Source organism: Periophthalmus magnuspinnatus, chromosome 4, assembly GCF_009829125.3.
Source record: "Periophthalmus magnuspinnatus isolate fPerMag1 chromosome 4, fPerMag1.2.pri, whole genome shotgun sequence".
NCBI lineage: Eukaryota > Metazoa > Chordata > Actinopteri > Gobiiformes > Gobiidae > Periophthalmus > Periophthalmus magnuspinnatus.
The window spans coordinates 21,323,046-21,343,480 of record NC_047129.1 but is presented as its reverse complement, the minus strand read 5'-3'; the positions used below and the strand labels follow the sequence as shown (position 1 = coordinate 21,343,480).

Genomic DNA, 20,435 nt, shown 5'->3' with positions numbered 1-20,435 from the left:
TCCCAGGAGAGAGCGGTATAACCCCGTCACCACTACGCTGCTGCCTACAAAAACCCCAAAAGAAGAAAATCACTTCCGTAAACTCACCCATGTCCCTGTGTGGTCAGTTTGTGGTCAATGTGATACAACGCGTCTGTCTGCTTGCCATTTGTTCCAGAGCTTCCGGGATCTAGACTAGGTCCAAATGCTTGCCCCTGGTGCATGAGCGCGGCTGTGACCGTGCGCTTTAGTCCCGGGGCAGTTCTGGGCGGTCCCTGTGCGCACTTGTCCCGTGACCAACGCGTGATGAACAACTGACGAAGACAACACGGAGGTGAGACTTTCGGCTTGTGTCCCGGCTACTTCTGTTGACCCGGTGCAGGTTTAAGGTAGGGAAGGGGGCGGAGGGAGGGAGGCTAGAGGCCAGGGACAGAGGGATATAAAGTCCAAAACACGAAATAACGCATTGTTTTGGGCTGCTCTGTCGGCTCTTTATCACACTGTCAGTCGTCACTGTCACACACGGAAAGGACAGTCCCTGACATATGATGGGCTCCCCTACTGTGGACCTGTGGGATGGGGTTTGTCTCACAAAGGCTCAGGCGCTCAGGACCATGTACAGGACAGGTGCCCTGGTGCCACTGTGCATAATGTGTATTTGTGTATGTTTCAGATATGCCTGTGATCAGGAGGGCCCTCTTCCCCTGGGGGGCTCCAGCCTCACTGCTCTGGACTCTGTTGCTGCTGGTGGGCTTTTCAGGTGAGTGCTGCCCCACACGTAGTTTTTAAATCAAAGGACTTGGACAGTATTTTGACAGATCATCCTAAATGTTTGATCAGTTTGCAGAGAAAGCTCTCCACACGCTGAATGTCTTTACACCTTTACCTCAACTCACTTATTTAAGAGAGGACTGTGGTTGTGCATTTTCTGATTATGTTATTTTGTGGATGATAGTCACACTGAGAGATTTATTCTGCCCCTGTACAGTGTGCCAGTGTCAGTACAGTGTGTCAGTGTCAGCCTCTGGTGTCTCCTGCACTCCTGTTCTTTTGCACATGCACATCTCCTCCCTGTGTCTAAACCACTGCACTCTCATAGAGCTTCTGTGGCCTTCTATGTCTTTATTTTATCATTTTATTTTATTATTCCTGGTATTATGTAGCTTGATCAAAACTATAAGGTAACCGCATTGAAACTGTACTTCATGGCATTATGGCGTAGTTTTTGTTTTATCTGGTGGGCTCTGAGGCTCCTGTCCCTCATCCATGCTCTTGTCTCACACTTGTGTCTGATGTCCTCAGAGTCTAAGCTGCAGCTGTCCGCTCCAGAGGCTGTCACGCTCCAACTGCTCCAGCAAGACACGGTTCACATCAGCAGCAGGTGAGCAGGGACACACAAGGACAAGGGACATACAGGACAGAGTACACACAGGATAGGACAGGGGACAGTTGTCTTACTCAATTCTTGTGTGTTTACAGTGCCCCTCTGAACGAGACTCTGGTGCTGTTGCTCAATGTGACGTCCAGCTCCATCAGCAACTGGTCCAGTGTGGTGTCCCTCCCTCACGAGGTAATGCCAGGACCCCGGTGCCACACATGTACCACCCAGTAATACTACCCCAGAAAGTAGTGGCACCCCAGAAAGTAGTGGCACCCCAGAAAGTAGTGGCACCCCAGAAAGTAGTGGCACCCCAGTAAGTAGTGGCACCCCAGTAAGTAGTGGCACCCCAGTAAGTAGTGGCACCCCAGTAAGTAGTGGCACCCCAGTAAGTAGTGGCACCCCAGTAAGTAGTGGCACCCCAGTAGTGGCACCCCAGTAGTGGCACCCCAGTAGTGGCACCCCAGTAGTGGCACCCCAGTAGTGGCACCCCAGTAATATTCCATTTCCATCCCAGTAATACCCCAGTATCACCGCAGCACTACCACCTCAGTATTACCCCAGTAATACTACTACTACAAGTAGTACTATTACTCCAGTAACATCCCCAGTACTATCCCAGTTATACCCCTCCCAAAAAAAAAAAAAAAAAAAGATTCCATATTTTTCTGTAACATCCTCACAAAGTGTTGCTTTCCTAAAACTCAAGCTTCTCTTTAATGTGACGGAGTGAGTTTGAAATGTGTTTGATGCTGTGTTACATTTTTGGTCTTATCACAGGTCCCTCTGAGTGCAGGTAGCTCAGAGGCCTTGTTTAACGTGAGTGCGCTGGCTGTAGGACAGGTCACCGCCTTCCTGAACTCCAACCGCTCTGACCTCAGGTGGGTTTGAGGCATGGTGACCCCTCCCCCGTGTTTGTGCTCCTGATTGCTCTTGTCTGCTCCTGACTAATTTTGATTGCTCCTATCTTCTGCTGACTGCTTCTGACCACTTCTGACTGCTCCCTGTATTACAGCGTGTCCCTGCGGATCCGTTTTCTGGTCATCCACAGCCAAGTGGTGGAGTTGCTGAGTGAGGTCATTGGCTGGATCTACTTCCTGGCCTGGTCCGTGTCCTTCTACCCACAGGCCTGGGAGAACTGGACCAGGAAGAGGTGACACTCACATACTTGACAGTGTTTATTTTGACAAGAAATATTTAAAAGTGCTGATTTTTACTGTCTTAAAACATGAAAAACAAAACTAGATCGTTTTAAACAGTTTGCAGTGGTCCAAAGTTATTCCTCACTGACCTTATGCATTCTGAGCATTGTAATTATTCACTTTTCACAACTCTTCTGAGTTTTGCTGTCGCAATAAAGGTAACTATTAACATGCTAACGAGCATTTCCTGATTATCGGACAATGAATCCCTTTGTAATGAGATTACTGCAGACAGTAACCAGTGAACTTACTTTGACCTCAAGAGCTGCTTATACACTATCTGTACTGGGGCTAGACACATTTTGTTCAGATACATGGAATTTGGTACAAGGCCTTTAAGTTTTTATTAGTCAAAATAAATTTAAATTTTATTCTGGTTTTAGTGGATGAAAATGTTGTGCTTATTTAGTCAAACTGAATTTTTTTTTTAAATTTTAATTATAAACTGTAATCCATTACTTGATGGGACTGTAACAAACAGCCCATTTGTTACGAAAGTAACAACATTTTACACTCGTCACGATGGGTATTTTAAATTGCACTTGCACTTTAATAGCACACTGCACTTTGAACATTATTTGCACTTTAAAAAAGACAATTGCACACAAAGGATTTTAAAATGTTTATTTAGCTTATCTGTTCTTTTACCCAATTTTTTGTCTAGAGGCACAGTGGCATTTTAATTGAAGCTGTGTGACCTGGAGGGAAAAGAAGACAAACTTAAAGTTAACACCTAATAATTAAGTTGGATATGTGCAATATTAGTGCAATGCTTGTTTAAGAATGTTTATAAGTGTGTTGTGTAATTTGTAGTGTTTTTAGTGAATTTAACTTACCCGCTGTGTCCTTGTGTCTAGGTTCCCGGTGAAACGAGTTCCCTTAAAAGGACCAAGGCAGGGAATGTGTAGGGAAAGCATGTTGGGCATTTTAAATGGTTTATGGGTTTTAAGTATATTTGGTCTTTGTTTTTAGGGTTTATGCGTGCATATAAATGTATAAAGTTAATTTGGTTTATGGGTTTATTTGGTCTTATGGAGGTGTAAGAATTTTAAAGAGCAAATGTTATTTTTAAACACCCCTTTTAAGTAACACTAGTTTTATCCAACTATTGGGACAGTATAAAAGGCGCCTGAAACCAACACACCATGCTCAGCTGCTGGAGGAGACACTGCTCCTCAAACTTCTATTGCACAAGGCACTTTGGTGAATAGTTGAAAAAGAAATAAAAACTGTGGACCACTCCCTTGCTACTGTCTTCTGTCTCACATCCTACCGCTAAAGGCCAGCCTATGTTAGAGGGACATACAGATGTTTGCCTTCGACATTAAAGTGGAACTTGGATCGAGTCTTCATTCATATTTATTGTTTAGTTTTAGTCAGCAAAAATATGCTAAAATTATTTGAGTTGAAATGAACAATGATGTTGCTCTGAGCTAAGTCTTGATAACACTGCTGCTCTGTTTCAGTGTGGTGGGGCTCAACCTGGACTTTCTGGCTCTGAATCTGACAGGATTCTTCGCCTACAGCGTCTTCAACATCGCCCTCTTCTGGGTGCAACCTATAAAGGTACCACTTTTTTGGGCTCTGACACCATGTCACTACATTTACATGCACACCAGGAAAACCAATCCCCAGCCTAGTCCAATTTGAGCAGGATTTGTAAATCACATACCATTGCTCCGCTCATGCTAGGAGAGGCATTCAACTGCCTGGGGCAAAAAACAGCATTTGGACATGTACTCTCATTTTAAATTAGCAGCAATAACAAACTGTAGTCTCTCCACTGCAGACTAGCACATGTTTAAAGGGAAAGTCAAAACAATTTGAGCTTCAATATGTTTATTTACGCAACAGACAGCAACATATTTTCTGCTACCGTATCTAAAAATCAAATGCACTATGCTTATCAGTGGTGTAGTGGCTTTAGGTGATGCTCATAGTGGTTACTGAATATCTCTACCCTTTCTCCCCCATTACAATAATTGTAGCTTATCTACATTTATTTTTATATATATATATATATATATATATATATATATGTATATGTATGTCTGTTAGCTGTTTTGAATAGCAATTACAGCTACAAAGGCTACATGACTAGATGTCCTTTAACGTCCCTCTGCTCCCAGTTGCACCTATTCATTTCTCTGACCTGCTGTAGACTGAGACAGAAGGCTCTGAGTGGAAAAACTAGCCTACTCCGTTAGTTACCTTTACATGTAAACATAGTGATTTTAAATTGCTTGCATTATTGTACATCAGATGTACCCTAATTCACAGGCCCAAACATTTTACCATTTACATGTTATATTTAATATTCTAAATATTATTAAATTGCACATTTTTTTGTATTACCGGTAATACATATCATTTTTAAGGCTATATTTCTATCAAATATTTCATGAATAAGAAGGAGTAATGTCCTGATTACAGAAAACTACAGTGTCCAATCAGATTTTGTGTTGTTTTGAGGGTTACACTTTCAGAACTACTCTCTCATTCCCCTAACTTACAGACGGCACGTGAAGGGCTCTGGCGTTTGAACTGACACATCAGATTCTCTCTTTGTAGTTATTTGCAGCTCTAGTGCATTGTTTTAGTCCCACCCATGCCTTCTCGCAGGCCTGAAGATGCTTTTGTTTGGATTTTTCTTTTGGACTAACAATGGGATTTACACTGCCTGGCCAAAAAAAAAAATCGCCACCTGGATTTAACTAAGGAAATAGGTCGGGGTTCAGCAATAGTATTTGCTCAAAGAATGAGGTCAGCTGACACCTGAATATGTCCAGGTTATTCCATCAATGGATTTTTTCTTCCCTGATGGCACGGGCATATTCCAAGATGACAATGCCAGTATTCATCAGGCTCAAATTGTGAAAGAGTGGTTCAGGAGCATGAGACATAATTTTCACACATGGATTGTCCACCACATAGTCCAGACCTTAACCCCATTGAGAATCTCTGGGATGTGTTGGAGAAGGCTTTGTGCAGCGGTCAGACTCGACCATCATCAATGCAAGATCTTGATGAAAAATTAATGCAACAGTGGATGGAAATAAATCTTGTGACTTTGCAGAAGCTTATCAAAACAATGTCACATCGAATGCGTGCCGTAATTAAAGCTAAAGGCAGTCGAATGAAATATTAGAGTGTGTGACTTTTTTTTTGGGTGCCGTGTCCGCTATGTAAGTTGTCCCGAAATGTTCAAAAGAGCATCTAAAAACACCTGGGCTACTAGCAAAGTAGACACAAGGACCTCACGGAGCACAGAATGAATGAACTATTGGATTACACATCGGATGGCCTGATGTAGAACAAGTTCATCAGAGAAGACTGCAGAGGTGTGTGTGAGTGAAGTGTAGTAACAGTGTGGTGAGAGTAATAATGTATGCAATCTATGCGCAGTCACCACGATAATAGCTGTCAAAATAACACATGTCAAAAACGTGTCATTGCAGCTATGCCCAGTTGTTGATGTGCGTTCTCATTGTGACTCGGTGTGTGCCCTGGTGTGGTTGCATCGATCAGCTGTTTGTGATGTTGAGGTGTGTGGAGACTAGCAGCGCACTTCAATCTTATCTGTTGTGGTCATGATTTTATGCATTTAAGCACTGAGAACGTCAGCTCAGTTTAACTTCTGGGCGAGGTCACAGTGGAGAGCAGAGGATGTTCAGCAAGGCTCATGTTCCATGTGGGCTGGAAACTGGTTGGTTCTTGAGCCCTGCCTCACATGCGCCTCTGCCGGTGTGTGGAGGGGTTGAGAATGTGTACGGTTGCTTTGGCCTTTTTACTGATAGTTCCTGGGTCCTGATGGCACCGTTCACCACTGTTGTACATAGTGACAAGTATATGACCAGAATATTACTTTAAAGACCCTATATTATGCTATTTCTGATCTATGTTGTAATGTTGTTTTCCTCATCACAAACATACCCGCAGTAGTGTTAACTTTTTATTTGTGCTTTTTCAAAGTTTAACAAACATACATAAAGTAACACATAAACTATGAGGTCCTACAAAAAACAAAACAGCAAGTTATACATTGAGCTGAGCTTTGTACATAGTCCATTTAGTCAAATTTACCAACCAATCAAATAAGTAATTTTTCCATAACATAAATTTCCTCTATATCTATCCATTGTTTCTATTTCAAATGGTCACTCTTCAACCAATTCCTGGTCATAACTTTCTTGTTAGCCAACAGCATCACTTTAAACAAAGAGTTTAAAGTGATTTAGAGTTTGAATATTGTTGTCTAACAAGCCTAGATACATAACATGTGGGTCATTCACACATGTTTAACACCCAAACCCTGCATATTCAGCCCTGGAATTGCCAATCTCTATTGAACTACACATAAAAGCTAGCTGTTAACTTGCAAACTACCTCTACATGACATCACAAGGTAGAACAGAGCATTTTGAGCTTTGGCGCTATAGACCAATAAACCAGGGTTACTCAAACATGTGTGAATGAAACAAAACATAACTCTGGGCATGATTTTGATGAGGTAACATCATTACAACATGGCTTAAAGGTCACAAGAGTCAGTTTTGTGTAATATTTTTTCTTTTAAAATAACTTGGTGTAATTGTATAATAATTGGTACTTTTCATAATGTGATGTCATATTCCCAGAACCCAAGAACTCACTGTATTACAACTCAAATCTGCATTTTTACAATATTCGCTTTAGCTGCCCCCATCTGTATTAAATATTATTGTTCTATAGAATTTTGTGATGTCATCAGAAACACAGTAACTCATGATATTCTTTACAGACAGATACTAACAGATCAAACTGAATTAAGAACTAAATATGGAACAAGCATTATAAAGACTTGTTGCTGACAGGAGGAGTATCTGAAGAGGGACCCAAATGGCGTGATCCCAGTGACGGCCAGTGACGTGTTCTTCAGCCTGCATGCTCTGCTCCTGTGCTCGCTCTACGTGTGCCAAGCTGCTCTCTACCAGGTGACCTGAGAGGGCCCATACCCTCAAGCCCTTTTGCAAATATATAATATAACTTTACCATGTTTGACATATGATTGAAGGAAATCACTAATACTTTTTGTAGACTTATGACTTTTTATTTATATGGCCCATATTAAGGTATTTTCTGTTCTGTTATGTTTCCTCATCAGAAACATGCCTGGAGTTGTGTTTTTTTCATTCACACATATTTAACACACAAATCCTGCATATTTAGGAGTTCTTTTCTCAAACAGAAAACACTCAGTTCCACCTTTTAATGTCATGTGGTAATACAGGAGGTGCTCCACATACATTCAACCCAGGAATTTCCAATCTCTACTTAACAAAAGGTAAAAGATAGCTGCTACGTTGAAACAGAGCATTTTGAACTTTGGTGATGTAGATGGACTAATAATAAAGGGTTCATCAATTGTATGAAACTGAAACAAAACACAAATCCGGGTGTGGTTTTGAGGAGACAACAGCATTCTAACATGGCTTAAAGCTCAAGAGAGTCAATTTAGCATAATATATGAGCGTTAAAGCAAAATTAAGTACTACTTTAGCAGTAGAGCTTCTGCTGCAGCTCACTTGTGAAAAATAAGGAAGTATAATCATATACACAAACATTTGTAATCTCGCAGTCTTTCCATTAAATGCCCAGCCTTACCTTGCCAAATATAAAAAAGAGTCAGGGTTTCCCAGGAGAATTCTCTCAGACACATTGCAAGGCTGGATTTCCACCTACAGACGATTCAAACAACCTAAAAATATGCGGTTATCCGGACATTGTTTTTGTTATCAAGATGTTTTTGATGTTTTTTTCAGAAGCCATTTTCAATTTGATACCCCTTTTGTGTGTTGGTTGTCTCACCTGCCATATTGTTAAGTATCTGATTAGTTTATCAAGTACACATTAGTTACGTTTGGGTGATGTCATTTGCTCGCGTGAATCCCTGGCCCTCATTTTTGCTTTGATTACATGTTGCCAGCTGATAAAGGACTCATCTGTGTGCACTGTGTTTCAGAGAGGGGGGCAGACCGTCTCCTGGCCCGCTCGAGGCCTCTTGCTGCTCGGCTGGACCTTCGCTCTGGTCACCCTCTTCCTGGCTGTGGCCCAGGTCATCACGTGGCTCCAGTACATCTATTACTTCTCCTACATTAAACTGGCCGTGACACTGGTCAAATATATGCCTCAGGTGAGAGAGACCCATCCAAGCACAGGACAATTTAAAAAAAACAAAAAACAAATCTGGAATGGAGGCATCTGGGGGGCGAAAGTGAAATGAAAAATAATGTAAGTTCAAGGAAAAAAGTAGGATTAATCACAGACTAGTTTGTTACAATTAAAAAAATTTCAAACTCTACTTCAGTACTAAGGAATAGGCTCGATACTCCATTACCACAATGAGGATTAAAAACACTCTTTCACTCTTTTTTTAGATAATAGAATGTGATTTTCAACATTAAATCATAGTACTTTGGATAGTACTAAGGCCACATGGTAACATAAAACATAGTGGTCCATGGGCATGTGCTAGTCTTTATGGTCTTATACTTGTTCTGGTTCAGCATATGATATGTTTGTCATATGATTGAAGAAAATCACTAATACTTTTTGCATTTTAATTAAATGGTCCATATTACACTTTTTTTTTTATATCTATTTTATTTATGTTTACACACAAATATTTAGGCTGTGTTCTTCTCTCAAACTGGGAACAAAGCCCCCGACAACATAGCTCCCAGGATCATTCAAATCCCTCCACCATGTTAAGGTGGCGGTTCAGGGAGGGGACACCTTGTGTCTTGATACAACTCAAGATCATTCTAATGCTATTCAGGAAAGGTTAATTTCTGTGCTGTGAATGTGACTTTTTTAGTCGCAATACCCGCTCAAATCTACTATCAAATCAGAAGTATCTTGTGTTGAGACTAGATTTAATATTGATTGATAAGTATCTGATTTTCTGTAAGTTTGACCACCCTACTTGCCTCCATTCTGGAACATTCTGATGAGAGCATTTTAAAGGGTCTATAGATGTTTAGTATACTAATGAATCTAATGATTGTGTAAGCATACAACCACCTCATTATTTTTTAAGAAAACAGAAGAGGAATGAAGATCTTTTTAAAAGCTGGTAGTGAAAATGTCAGTCCAGTATTTATGAAAATGTTTACTTGTACTAATGTAGGAAACCATCATCAATACGATATCACCCATCCATTGCATAGGGGGAGGGGCCTGTAACCATGACTACATGCAGTACCATATTGCTCATCTCATTTATTGTTACATGACATTTTGTTCAGAGAGTTTGTTGTCATCTTTGAAAATACACAGGTGCATGATTCATACTAATGCAGATCTTAGTTACCCTTCTTCTTTCACTGGTCATTAAAAAGGACAACATTTGAAATCTGCATCCTAACCACTTCCATACCTTGCAAAATAAAATTCTATTCTATCAATTGAATAAAAAGTTTTGTAATGAATATGCTGTGGGACTCATCCAAGAGGCTTCTTCAGTTCTTACAGTATTCTTAAATCGGCAAATGTACCTGCTTTGCACTAAAATTGCCCAGAAGGAACAGTAGACAATATATTTAAAACACTGTAGTCTATACAGGGTTTAGTAGCAAAAATGTTTTAATTTAGTGTCAATTTCTACTTTAAAGGGACTGAATATAGCCTGCACTCTTAATAAAAAAAAAAAAAAGACATGTTCTCATTCTCAGTTTAAGGACAACATATAGCAGAAGTCACTAATTAGGTGCTGGTGCTGGGGTTTTTGGTAGGGACGATTCAGATCAAAGTGTCATTTAAGTTTAAACCAGCATTGAAACTGGCAACCCAAAAGAGAAATTCATGTGAGGCTCATTCTGTGTTCTGACTGAATAATTATCTTGAACCAAAACACCAAGTACATGGCACATCTTGTCCAATGTCTTTTGTAATTTAGAATAAATTGGCGTTATAATTCTTATTAGTGAAAGCTACTGGGATATTTGATTACATGTTTACCTCATATTTGGGGACACGGATAGGTCACGTTTATGGAATTTAAAATCGAAATTTTATGTACGGTTCCTTTAAAGTCACTGCCTTATATCTCTCTGAAGGGAGGAGCTAACTACAATGAAACTAACACACCTTAGTTGCTTACAATAAGGAGTATCTGGTATTAGTCCACTGAACTACCCTAAAGTGTGAAGTGTCACCTGAGTCATATTATCCAGTTTACAAATTACATTTTCTTTTGCAATGGAACCGACACTCACATCTCCCCTCTATACAGATACACTGTTGTATGTCTGGTCTAAAGTGATGTGTTGTCTCAGGCCTACATGAACTACCAGCGCAAGAGCACAGTGGGCTGGAGCATCGGGAACGTGCTGCTGGACTTCACTGGAGGAGTGCTCAGCATCCTACAGATGGTGCTGCAGTCCTACAATAATGGTGCGCTCTCATCCTCAGGCTCTGGTTGTTTAGACTTTGCTCCAAAAGCAAGCAGAGGGGTATACTACGAAGCCAGAGGGGTGGCTAAGCTGGGCTAGTCAAGCTCAAATCCTGGATTTCCTGTATCACGCAAGCAGCTAAGTTTTCAGCTTGGTTAGATCACTATCGTAACAGAGCGGCAGAGCTAACCTGGTTCAGAGTAAGTTAAGAACCCGAGTTAAGACTTAGATCAACTCTGCCTTTTTTAACAAGTCTGCACATATTATTGATGAGTACTTAAGTTTGAGTGTATGGGCAGGGGGTATATGGTGTGATAAACTCTCCATCAAATAGCAGTTAGAAAGTTCACAATGAGAGTTCAGATGGCGGTTTAACTAGCAAAGACTCATTGATCACAAGAGGGGGCGCTCTTATGCACAGCTCTTCAGTCCTACAAGATAGCTGTCTTTGGTCCTCTAAAAAAAAGTCTAGCTCAAACTTTGGCTTTACAAATTCCGTGGCTAACCGGCTTTATGGCACTTGTTATCTCTGAGCTGACGTTCAGGCATTGAGAAGCCAGCTCACCAACCAACTTCGTAGTATCAGATCACACAGGCTCACTGGAAGCAGCCAAGCCCACAGCTCAGTCTAGACAGGCTCAGAAATTAATGTGTGCACTACCAAGAAAGGACACACCAATTTTTTATATTTACTACTTTCTACATTGTACACATTGCATCAAACATATGAAGCAAATGCATCGAATTATGTAGCAAAAAACTTAGTTTAAATATGTTTTATATCCAATTCCTCAGTGTAGCCACTTTTTTCTTTGTTGACAGTGCTGCAAAATCTTGGCCTTCTCTTAATTAATTAATTCAGATCTCCATAACCTGATACACAAAGGTTGCTTGAACAATTTTTTATCTATAATTCAATGGGATAGAAGATTTATTTCTATAATAAAATGATCATTTTGATTTTAAACTGTTACATAATTCTAAAATATGTATTTTAAAGGTTTTTGTCAAGTTAAAACCAAAGATATTTTTTTAGAAAGAAAAAAAAATCATATACTTAGTTTTATTTGCATTCAATGCAAATAAAGCTTCATGATGAAATCTCTGAAATGGTTTTCACTTCACAGATGTGCATTGTCAGGGTTCATTAGTGAAATGCCAAGGGTGTAAAACAGTGATCAAATTTACAGTGAAAATATTGTTTGGACTTTATAGTATTCAGGCTGGTGAGAGAAGAGTACAGTATGTCTCTGGGTATCTGACTGTGTACATGTGTGTGCAGATCAGTGGATGCTATTCTTTGGAAACCCCACCAAGTTTGGACTGGGCCTGTTCTCCGTGCTCTTCGACCTGCTCTTCATCAGCCAGCACTACTGTCTCTACAGGACAAAGTACCAGCCTTTACCTTCGGAGGAGCAGGACCCAGACCAGGACTGCCCCAGGAGGACTGCCCCAGAACTGCCCCAGGACTAATCCAGGACCACTGCAGTAGCTCCAGGATTTTAAAATGGGAGCGGTTAACTGGGCCACATGTATATTTATTATACACCTTTGTATTTAGGTGTGGTTTGAGGATCCTTTATTTTAATATGACAAACCATGGATTTTGTGCACTTTTGGGGTGTCCCAGCGGGCTAGGCTAATTATAATAAAGTTTTCTTACAATTACTGATAGAGTATTTATTGTTTTACTTCAGCATTCACAATCTGTACAAGAGATGAATGTGTGAAGAATGATCAAGTCACTCAGCTCATTGTTCTGCACAAACTGCCCCATTCACACCTTTTAGTTTTTATGTATTTGTCCAAAGTGAGGACAACATGCTCCTCTAAATCAGGATAGTTGGCATAGTCCTTCTAAATCAGAACAGTTAAAATAGTTAAAAATATTTTATTAAACCTTTTATAATAAGTTATGATTAACTTGTTTTATAGTTATGGCCGCTTAGTGTAAGAGAACAATGAGCAAAATGCATTCAAATGCAAATTTTGAATCACTAGCCAGTCATGGCCTGACCATTGGGGGGGACATTCAAATTCCAGGGGAAATCAGGGCCATCCCTTGGGGGCACCCAGTATTTTTACAAAAAGGGCATTTTACAATTTTTTGCAATTTTATATTTATATCAGTAACCAATGGACCCATGTTTGTAATTTTAGATGTATTTTATCATTGTATTATCAAAAAAAAAAAAAAAAAAAGTATGAATGGCTGTCTCTTGTTTTAAACTACTTAATAGACCATATTGGGGTTTTTTTCAGTTATTTATGACATACTTAAGTCCAGCAGTTAACATGCTGACACAGTGCCTACATTATCAAACAATGACTTATACGTTTTTAGATTATCTGAAAACTCAACAAAAAATACAAAATAGTTTTCAACAAAATTTTCAGGAACCCGTGATCAATACAAGCATTTATGATCTGCTTCCTTCTTTGCTATATAATCATTTTACCTCTTCCAGTGCTGAAAAATTTGTCTAGTTCTGATATTCTTTTATGTAATCCCAGCAATTTTTACATTTTTTTAATGAAATCAGTCCACCCCAGTGTTTTCGAATGGGGGCGCCTCTGTGACTGTCTCTGAATAGTGGTGCAGTTGTTTGCTGTACTGCTTTCACTTTGAATACCGGTAGTAGATAGTACAGCCTGAACTCCATCTACAGTCTTGCCTGTGGAATCCAGTATTTCTTTTTTTTGTGATCAAATTTTTATTAAAGTATCAGTCTCAGGTGCAAATATACAGATTAGAATCTGATTACCTTTTTCCCCCCTTCTTTTTTCCCACCCACCACCCCAATGGGCATATAGACAAAAAAAAAAGTATTAATAATAATAATGATGACAAATTAAATACAAAATAAACATATAAAAACTAATACAATGTAGTAATAATAATAATAATAGTAATAAAAATAAAAAGTTAAATAATAAAAATAAGAATAATCCCGTCCAGGTTTGAATTCTTTCCATACTGTAACAGTAGATTTCCTCCATCAAAAGACATCGGCAGAAATTGGATTATACATATTCATTATGTACTATATATATAAAAAGGACTTAAGCATACACAAATTGAGTATCTTTCATGAATATACAGTTAGAGCAGTACAGTTTGACATAAACATCCACATAGTGCAGAAAAAACCCCCACACACGATATATTCAGATTTTGATTGTTTTTGATTTTGATCAGTCCACCCCAGTGTTTTCGAATGGGGGCGCCTCTGTGACTCTGTCTCTGAATAGTGGTGCAGTTGTTTGCTCTACTGCTTTCACTTTGAATAGTAGATAGTACAGCCTGAACTCCATCTACAGTCCTGCCTGTGGAATCCAGTATTTCTCTCTCAGATGAGCAAGAGTATCTCTCAAGCCTGAATACATGACGTGTTTGATGAGCTGCATTTGACAGCTCCTCTGCCATTACTTCTCCTTTTTTCTTGTCCTTTGAGTGGCAGTTGTGGAGAAATCTTTGTATCCATGCAGCTACTCTTAGTACAGATTATAGCTTGCTGTATTTTTCCAGCTGTAGTAGAGGTGCCTTTTCACTGTTACTGAGATTTACTGTAACTTGACTTTCCTTTAGTTCAGCTTTCACATCTTCTGTGAGTGTCTTTTCTGTTGTTTCTGGCTGTGTTGTTTGAAGCTCTTAAGATTTCATAACTGGCAGGTTGACCACTGGAGTGCCTCCTCTATCAACTTTGATACAGGTTGACCTCTTGGTGTGAGATTCTGCTGGATTCATTTTTCCATTGCAGTGTGACCACAGTTCTTGTGGTGTCAGTGTTTGTATCTCCATCACTGTTGGCAATAAACCATTTACATTTTTTCGATGAACTTCATATCCAGTGCATCACGATCATGGAGTCCGACCACATTTTGAAGTTAAGAGATTTGCATGTTCAGCATTTCTAAGAGGTTAGTTGCCAGTCTTGCTCCAATCACAGCTCCCATTAGTTCCAAGCAAAGCAAAGTTATTGTTTTTATGGGTGCAACTCTTGACTTGGAGGCAGCCAGTGTCACCATTTCTTGTCCGTGTTTTGTCTGTCCCTGCAGGTATATGACTGCTCCATATGTCTTCACTAGTGTCTATGAAAACATGGGCAACTTATGATTTGTCTGACATTTGACTTGTTTCATACCACCTTAGAATGATTATTTGGTGGATCTGGGAATCTCCATGCACCGTTGCTGTGCCTGTGAGACATCTAGAGCAGTGGTTCTTAACCTGGGTTCGATCGAACCCTAGGGGTTCGGTGAGTCAGTCTCAGGGGTTTGGCGGAGGCCAAGACACACACCCGACTAATATGATTAGCGGACTGCAGCGTCTCCAGACGTTGGCCCAATTCAACAAACGTACCCTTTGATGTGTCTATCGAAGTACCTGCCCAACTTAAATGAGCCGTTTGACCACTGCTCACACCTCACAGACCCAGCTCACAGTCCTGCGCAATGTTTGGTCTCCATAACAGACCAAGAACCTTCAGCACACTGAATTTGTATTTCTCCAGGTGATGTTTTATTGTGGCTGCAAGTAAGAATAGACCTGTGAGGAGACTCTGAGATTTTAATCTATTTTAATTCAATTTTGTATTGAAAAGGCTGTCAGGAGATTGGAACGAGGCCAATCCTGTCTACTTCCTAATATTTAAAATCAAGCCAGAAGCACATTTTTACATGCAAATTAAGTCATAAGGTTTGACCCTTGATTCACTGATATGCATTCATTTTGGCCTAAGAAAAAAAAAATGTGCTTGTGCCAGTGTGCCAAAAAAGTGTAATATATGCAAAAATACATAACAAAATCGAATATGGATGTTTAGCTAGCTGACCACCAGGAGATGTTTAACACTGAGGAGCAACCTGGCATTAATTTTCACTTTCTTTAAAACTCTGGGTGGTATTTCATGTTTTTTTCTATTCTTTACCAGAATGATGCATGTTAGGACTTACAATAATTGTAAATTATTTTCAAATTTCCAAGAGGTCACCAACCTCACCTAAAGTTTCAAGCTTTGTCAAAAGCTACACTGTGTATTTGGGGGCTGTACTTTGTGGCAGAGAAGGTTGCCAGCTTCATCTCAGGAATCAGAGCAGTGCCTACAGTTAGCCTCACACCCCAGGGGATGCTGATGACATCAGCTGCAAAGTATCAGTGTTATTTGCCTTAAGAAGGATTTCAAAGTTCTTAAATTCAGCACAGTTTTAACAGGACACTACAGTCACAACTGAACCTGGGTTGCCAGTGCTTTAACTTGCAGACAGAGGACACATACAAGTTTTTCTCATTCTCAGTACATGGACAGGCCATGCCTCATGTGAAAGCTCAGAACCTCCGGAGCTGCAGAGGTTGCACTAGTATTGATTAATGATTGGCTGCAGGTGCTGGGGCTCACCTAGTGGCCATTCATGGTCCATGAAATTAATGCCTTAAATGAGCGCTGTGCTCCCTCCCGGCCTGTGCAGTAGCCCGGGTGCCCTGCAGAGGCCGCTCTAGCCCAACTCAGCGCAGCTCTCCAAAGCACAACAGAGCACAGTGTAGGCCTGAAGGGCAGAAGCGCCGTCCTTGAGTCCATCACTTCAGCGCAGAGATGGGCTACTGGGACACTCCCGAGGGCACGGCGTGTGTGGAGAAAACATGGATCACCACCAAACTGGCCACGGCGCTAGGTGAGTGCGTCCCGGGGGACGGCGCGTTGAGGCCGGCTGCTGTCAGGAGGATCCACCGCTGCGCCCGATGCAAAACCCCGCTGCGCCCGATGCTAATGCTAATGTTAGCGCTGCTCCAAGTCTGTTTACATGGGCCGCAACTGGTGTATCCGAGCAATGAGAAATACTTTTACCAAATGAAAGTATAAGATAGACACTCTTACATACACCAGGGTGGGTACCGGCCCATCACTTATATGTTTGGCTTCATAACAGCTGTATGTCTGAAAGTTTAGCACCTGCTCCGTGCCCTGGGTCAGGCAGACCCTTAGACCAAATGTGCCTCAGTAGCTCTCCCTTGATGATTAAATATGTGCAAATCTAGAGAAAACACTGCTTAGAGAGGGAACTTTTTAGGTATTCCAATAGACAGATGCAAGAGCAGACTGCAGCAGGTATCTGATGTTTACATTATTGGCCTTTTTAAAAGGAATATCTCCACACAAACAAGCACATCTTTTTTAGGTTATAATGTGCGGAAAGACACAGTTTATACCTTAACTCATTTTTTTTTTTTAGAAATTCACCCTTGTACGTCTTTACTCTATTTTCATTTCTCAAAGGGGCAACATTTCTGGATTTTGTAGTTCAGTGCACAGTGGGCATGAACAGGTGAAATGATCAAATCTGTTGTGGTTTCAGTGGATGTCGTGTCTGCTCAAGCATGCGTTTCTGTTCTGTCCTCCTGATGTTTTCTCAGAAATTCCCAGATGTGTATTGTAGTTGGACTGGTGAGAGCTTCTGTGTGGCCTTGACTCCTGAAGCTGTTCTTCTAACGTGTCTCTGTAGGTCTCGTGGGATCAGCCTATCATATCGTAGCCTTCCAGCCTGAGTCAGCCATGGCAGCTCTACAGAGGGCCACCAGCACCACCGTCACTATGGGTAAGACTCTTCGCAAACTCGCTCACGCACACACACACTGTCACTATGATCCATAGACTGTGTAATTTATTTTTAAAACGTATTGAAAGTGTGTAATGTTTATGGGTTGTACTGTACAGCATCTCTGGGGGCCATCTTTGGTATGGCCACCTGTCTGAGCGCCCAGGCCCGGGGGACCCCGGATGACCCACTCAACTACTTCATCGGGGGCTGTGCCTCAGGAGCCTTCCTGGGGGCTCGCAGTGAGTGCACCCCATCTTATACTTACTCTTACACACACATGTCGTCCAGCAATGTTGTAATGTTACTTTGTTTTACTTTTTACCCCAAAGAACTTAATGTTCTGTCTTGCACAGTATTTAAGGCCTCTGCAAAAGTGTTTGTATTTTGCTTATGTAATTTCTTGTGTTCGTTAAACTGTTTCATTTCATTGTTTACTTGGGAGTTAGAAAATCTAAACATCATGCACGTGTTAAAGATGTAAACATTGACTGACATTGAAATTGAAAACAAAAAATCTGCCAGAATAATCACAATAAGATCTCATTTAATCAAATTGATTCCTACAAATGGTCCATTTCAACATGAATCATTCTGCACTGTGGCCAGCAGAGGCTGACGGCACCAAATTTTCTGTGAGGGTAGCAGAGTTAACAGAGTATTTTATAATCACACAAAGCGTATGTAAAGTTGTACGTCTTCAAAACTCTGGTACAATGACTTTACCCTTAATACTTCAGTTCACTCCTACTGAAATATTATTACCTACAAATTATTACAATAGACTAGTCTCTCTTAAAAAAAAAAAAAAGATAAAAAAGCGTAAGCTTTTAAAATTTTGCAATATAATCCTGATTTAATTTTAAATAGTTTAACAACAAATTAAGCAGTATCTAATTCACTAAATATGGTCTCATGTTTTTGTGCCTATTTCTCATCACTGAAAGTTAAATTGACAATACAAATGAACTTTTCCTACAGCTCACAATCCCATGACAGGGACGTCGGCATGCCTGGCTCTGGGCACTTTGGCATACTTCACTAAAGTGGGCAAACAGGAGGGTTGGAGGCTGACCGGATCCCCGCGACTGTGAGGCGTACCTTGTAATATAAATTTAATGTATCATAAAGACTTTATGTAATAAACCTGTTTTAAAAAAGAAACAAGCTGTGTGAGTGTGTGCTGCTCAGAGGGACCAGTGTGTGGCGCTGTGTTCCTTCTGCACCTGTGATCCTTCAGCTTTCTCCTGTCGGCCTTGCTCCTGTCAGCCTCTGAACACTATAATCCACTTAGTGTTTAATCCTGAGCTAGCACCAGTGTTAAAACACAAGCCTCTGTAGCACACACACAATTTCACTGCCCACTCTGTCGCACCCAGTTTACCCATTTAGCATTGTCTGGAGCTGTTAATCATTAAACCTATATAGCTGATTAAGCCCAAAAGAGGTAATGAACTGTTAATTATGTATATATAATTATCATTTGTCTTATGGTTCATTATAATTACTGCAAAACTGCTACCGAATGTAATGAACTGAAAGACCGACCATCGATTTTCACCTTTGATTGAGAACTACAGAATGCAACCCTGGGCATATTCTAGACAGATTTAAGTAAATATTTAAAAATACTAGATGAATGATTATCATGATTTTAATGTGGAACAAATTCAATTTATTTATTGTTGCTGCTAAAATGTGTATATGATTTTTGAGAGCATTATCTACTGTTTCTAGTCATTATTTGGCAACTGTAGTGCAAACTAGGTACATTTACAGCTTTCTGTGGCCTCTGCAATTTCAAGTAGTTGGTGATATTTAGTTTTGTCACGTATGTTTCTTTTGGAGAAATGGCTTCTTTCTGGCAGAGTGGCATTTCAGTCCATGTCGGTACAGTACTCGTTTCACTTTGGATAATGGCACACTCTTACCAGCTTCAGCCAGCATCCTCACAAGGTCCAAAGCATGTTCAACTCTGGGACACAGAACCTGTCTCCTTCCTGAGCGGTATGATGGCTGGACATTCCCATTGTCTTTATACTTGCATATAATTGTTGGCACCCAAGGATGAACCAGTCTTGTTGAAGTCCACAATTCTCTTTCTGATATCTTTGCTGATTTCTTTTGACTTTCCCATGATGTTACACAAAGAAGCAGTGTGTTTCAGGTGTGTCTTCAGATATCTTCACTGGTGTGTCTCTAAGGAACTTACATCATCTGGGTTTTCCCAAATTGTTTAAATGCATAGTAATTTTACAGTATGTAAACTTTTGACTTGAAGGAAAATAATCCTCAGTATTCTGGCATTGAGCAAATAGGTCAGTTATGATTACCAAAATTATTTTTAAAACAAGAAAAGTTTAGTCTGACTTCATGTCAGACAGTGAGGTAAAAAAAAGTGTATGTAAACTTCTGGTTTCAACTGTATGTAGTTTAACAATGATAGGCAAACTGGGTACAAAACCAATTAATTTTTCATACAGTAAATACAGTGACTTGTAACAAGACTATCCAAGAAAGAGTATGGAGATATTTAAGGCTCTATATTATGCAAAAATTCACTTATAATGCCGTTACCTCATCAAAAACAGACCTGGAGTTGTGTTTTGTTTGATTCACACATGTTTGAGTACCAGTAATCATTCTGTCTACATCTCCAAAGCTCAAAATGCTCTGTACCACCTTGTGATGTCATGAAATGGTAGTTTTCAAATTAAAATGTTATTTTGTAGAGGTTGGCAATTCCAGGGCTGAAATGATCCAAATGATTGTAGAGAAGGTGTGTGGATTTCAAAAACACAGTGGAGCACTTCCTGTATTACCACATGACATCACAAGAGCTTTGGAGTG

General features: G+C 40.2%; 2 protein-coding genes across 4 annotated transcripts; both read left to right on the top strand.

The window, feature by feature from the left end:
• Positions 1 to 44: 44 nt before the first annotated feature.
• On the top strand, positions 45 to 13,174 carry ctns (cystinosin, lysosomal cystine transporter). 3 transcript variants are annotated; one of them, XM_033965597.2, is made up of 11 exons: positions 45 to 313; positions 653 to 739; positions 1,282 to 1,360; positions 1,459 to 1,549; positions 2,138 to 2,238; positions 2,373 to 2,510; positions 4,026 to 4,125; positions 7,413 to 7,532; positions 8,561 to 8,731; positions 10,875 to 10,992; positions 12,274 to 13,174. In XM_033965597.2, exons 2-11 carry the CDS (start codon positions 655 to 657, stop codon positions 12,462 to 12,464), a joined length of 1,194 nt encoding a protein of 397 aa, XP_033821488.1. In that variant the 5' UTR covers positions 45 to 313; positions 653 to 654; the 3' UTR covers positions 12,465 to 13,174. The 3 variants fall into 3 exon arrangements, with proteins under 3 accessions (XP_033821488.1, XP_055077221.1, XP_055077222.1); XM_055221246.1 differs by having other exon boundaries at positions 73 to 368; XM_055221247.1 differs by lacking the exon at positions 10,875 to 10,992 and having other exon boundaries at positions 73 to 313; positions 12,274 to 13,130.
• Positions 13,175 to 16,505: 3,331 nt separating this feature from the next.
• Positions 16,506 to 18,752, top strand: ndufa11 (NADH:ubiquinone oxidoreductase subunit A11). Its single transcript, XM_033965331.2, has 4 exons — positions 16,506 to 16,664; positions 17,493 to 17,585; positions 17,705 to 17,827; positions 18,567 to 18,752. Exons 1-4 carry the CDS (start codon positions 16,586 to 16,588, stop codon positions 18,677 to 18,679), a joined length of 408 nt encoding a protein of 135 aa, XP_033821222.1. The 5' UTR covers positions 16,506 to 16,585; the 3' UTR covers positions 18,680 to 18,752.
• Positions 18,753 to 20,435: the final 1,683 nt, after the last annotated feature.

Coding starts and splice junctions, on each gene's coding strand:
- ctns (XM_033965597.2), top strand. CDS start 655: ATGCCTGTGATCAGGAGGGCCCTCTTCCCCTGGGGGGCTCCAGCCTCA. Junction 2,511..4,025: donor GAGAACTGGACCAGGAAGAG/GTGACACTCACA, acceptor GCTCTGTTTCAG/TGTGGTGGGGCTCAACCTGG. Junction 4,126..7,412: donor TCTGGGTGCAACCTATAAAG/GTACCACTTTTT, acceptor TGTTGCTGACAG/GAGGAGTATCTGAAGAGGGA.
- ndufa11 (XM_033965331.2), top strand. CDS start 16,586: ATGGGCTACTGGGACACTCCCGAGGGCACGGCGTGTGTGGAGAAAACA. Junction 16,665..17,492: donor CAAACTGGCCACGGCGCTAG/GTGAGTGCGTCC, acceptor GTGTCTCTGTAG/GTCTCGTGGGATCAGCCTAT. Junction 17,586..17,704: donor CAGCACCACCGTCACTATGG/GTAAGACTCTTC, acceptor TGTACTGTACAG/CATCTCTGGGGGCCATCTTT.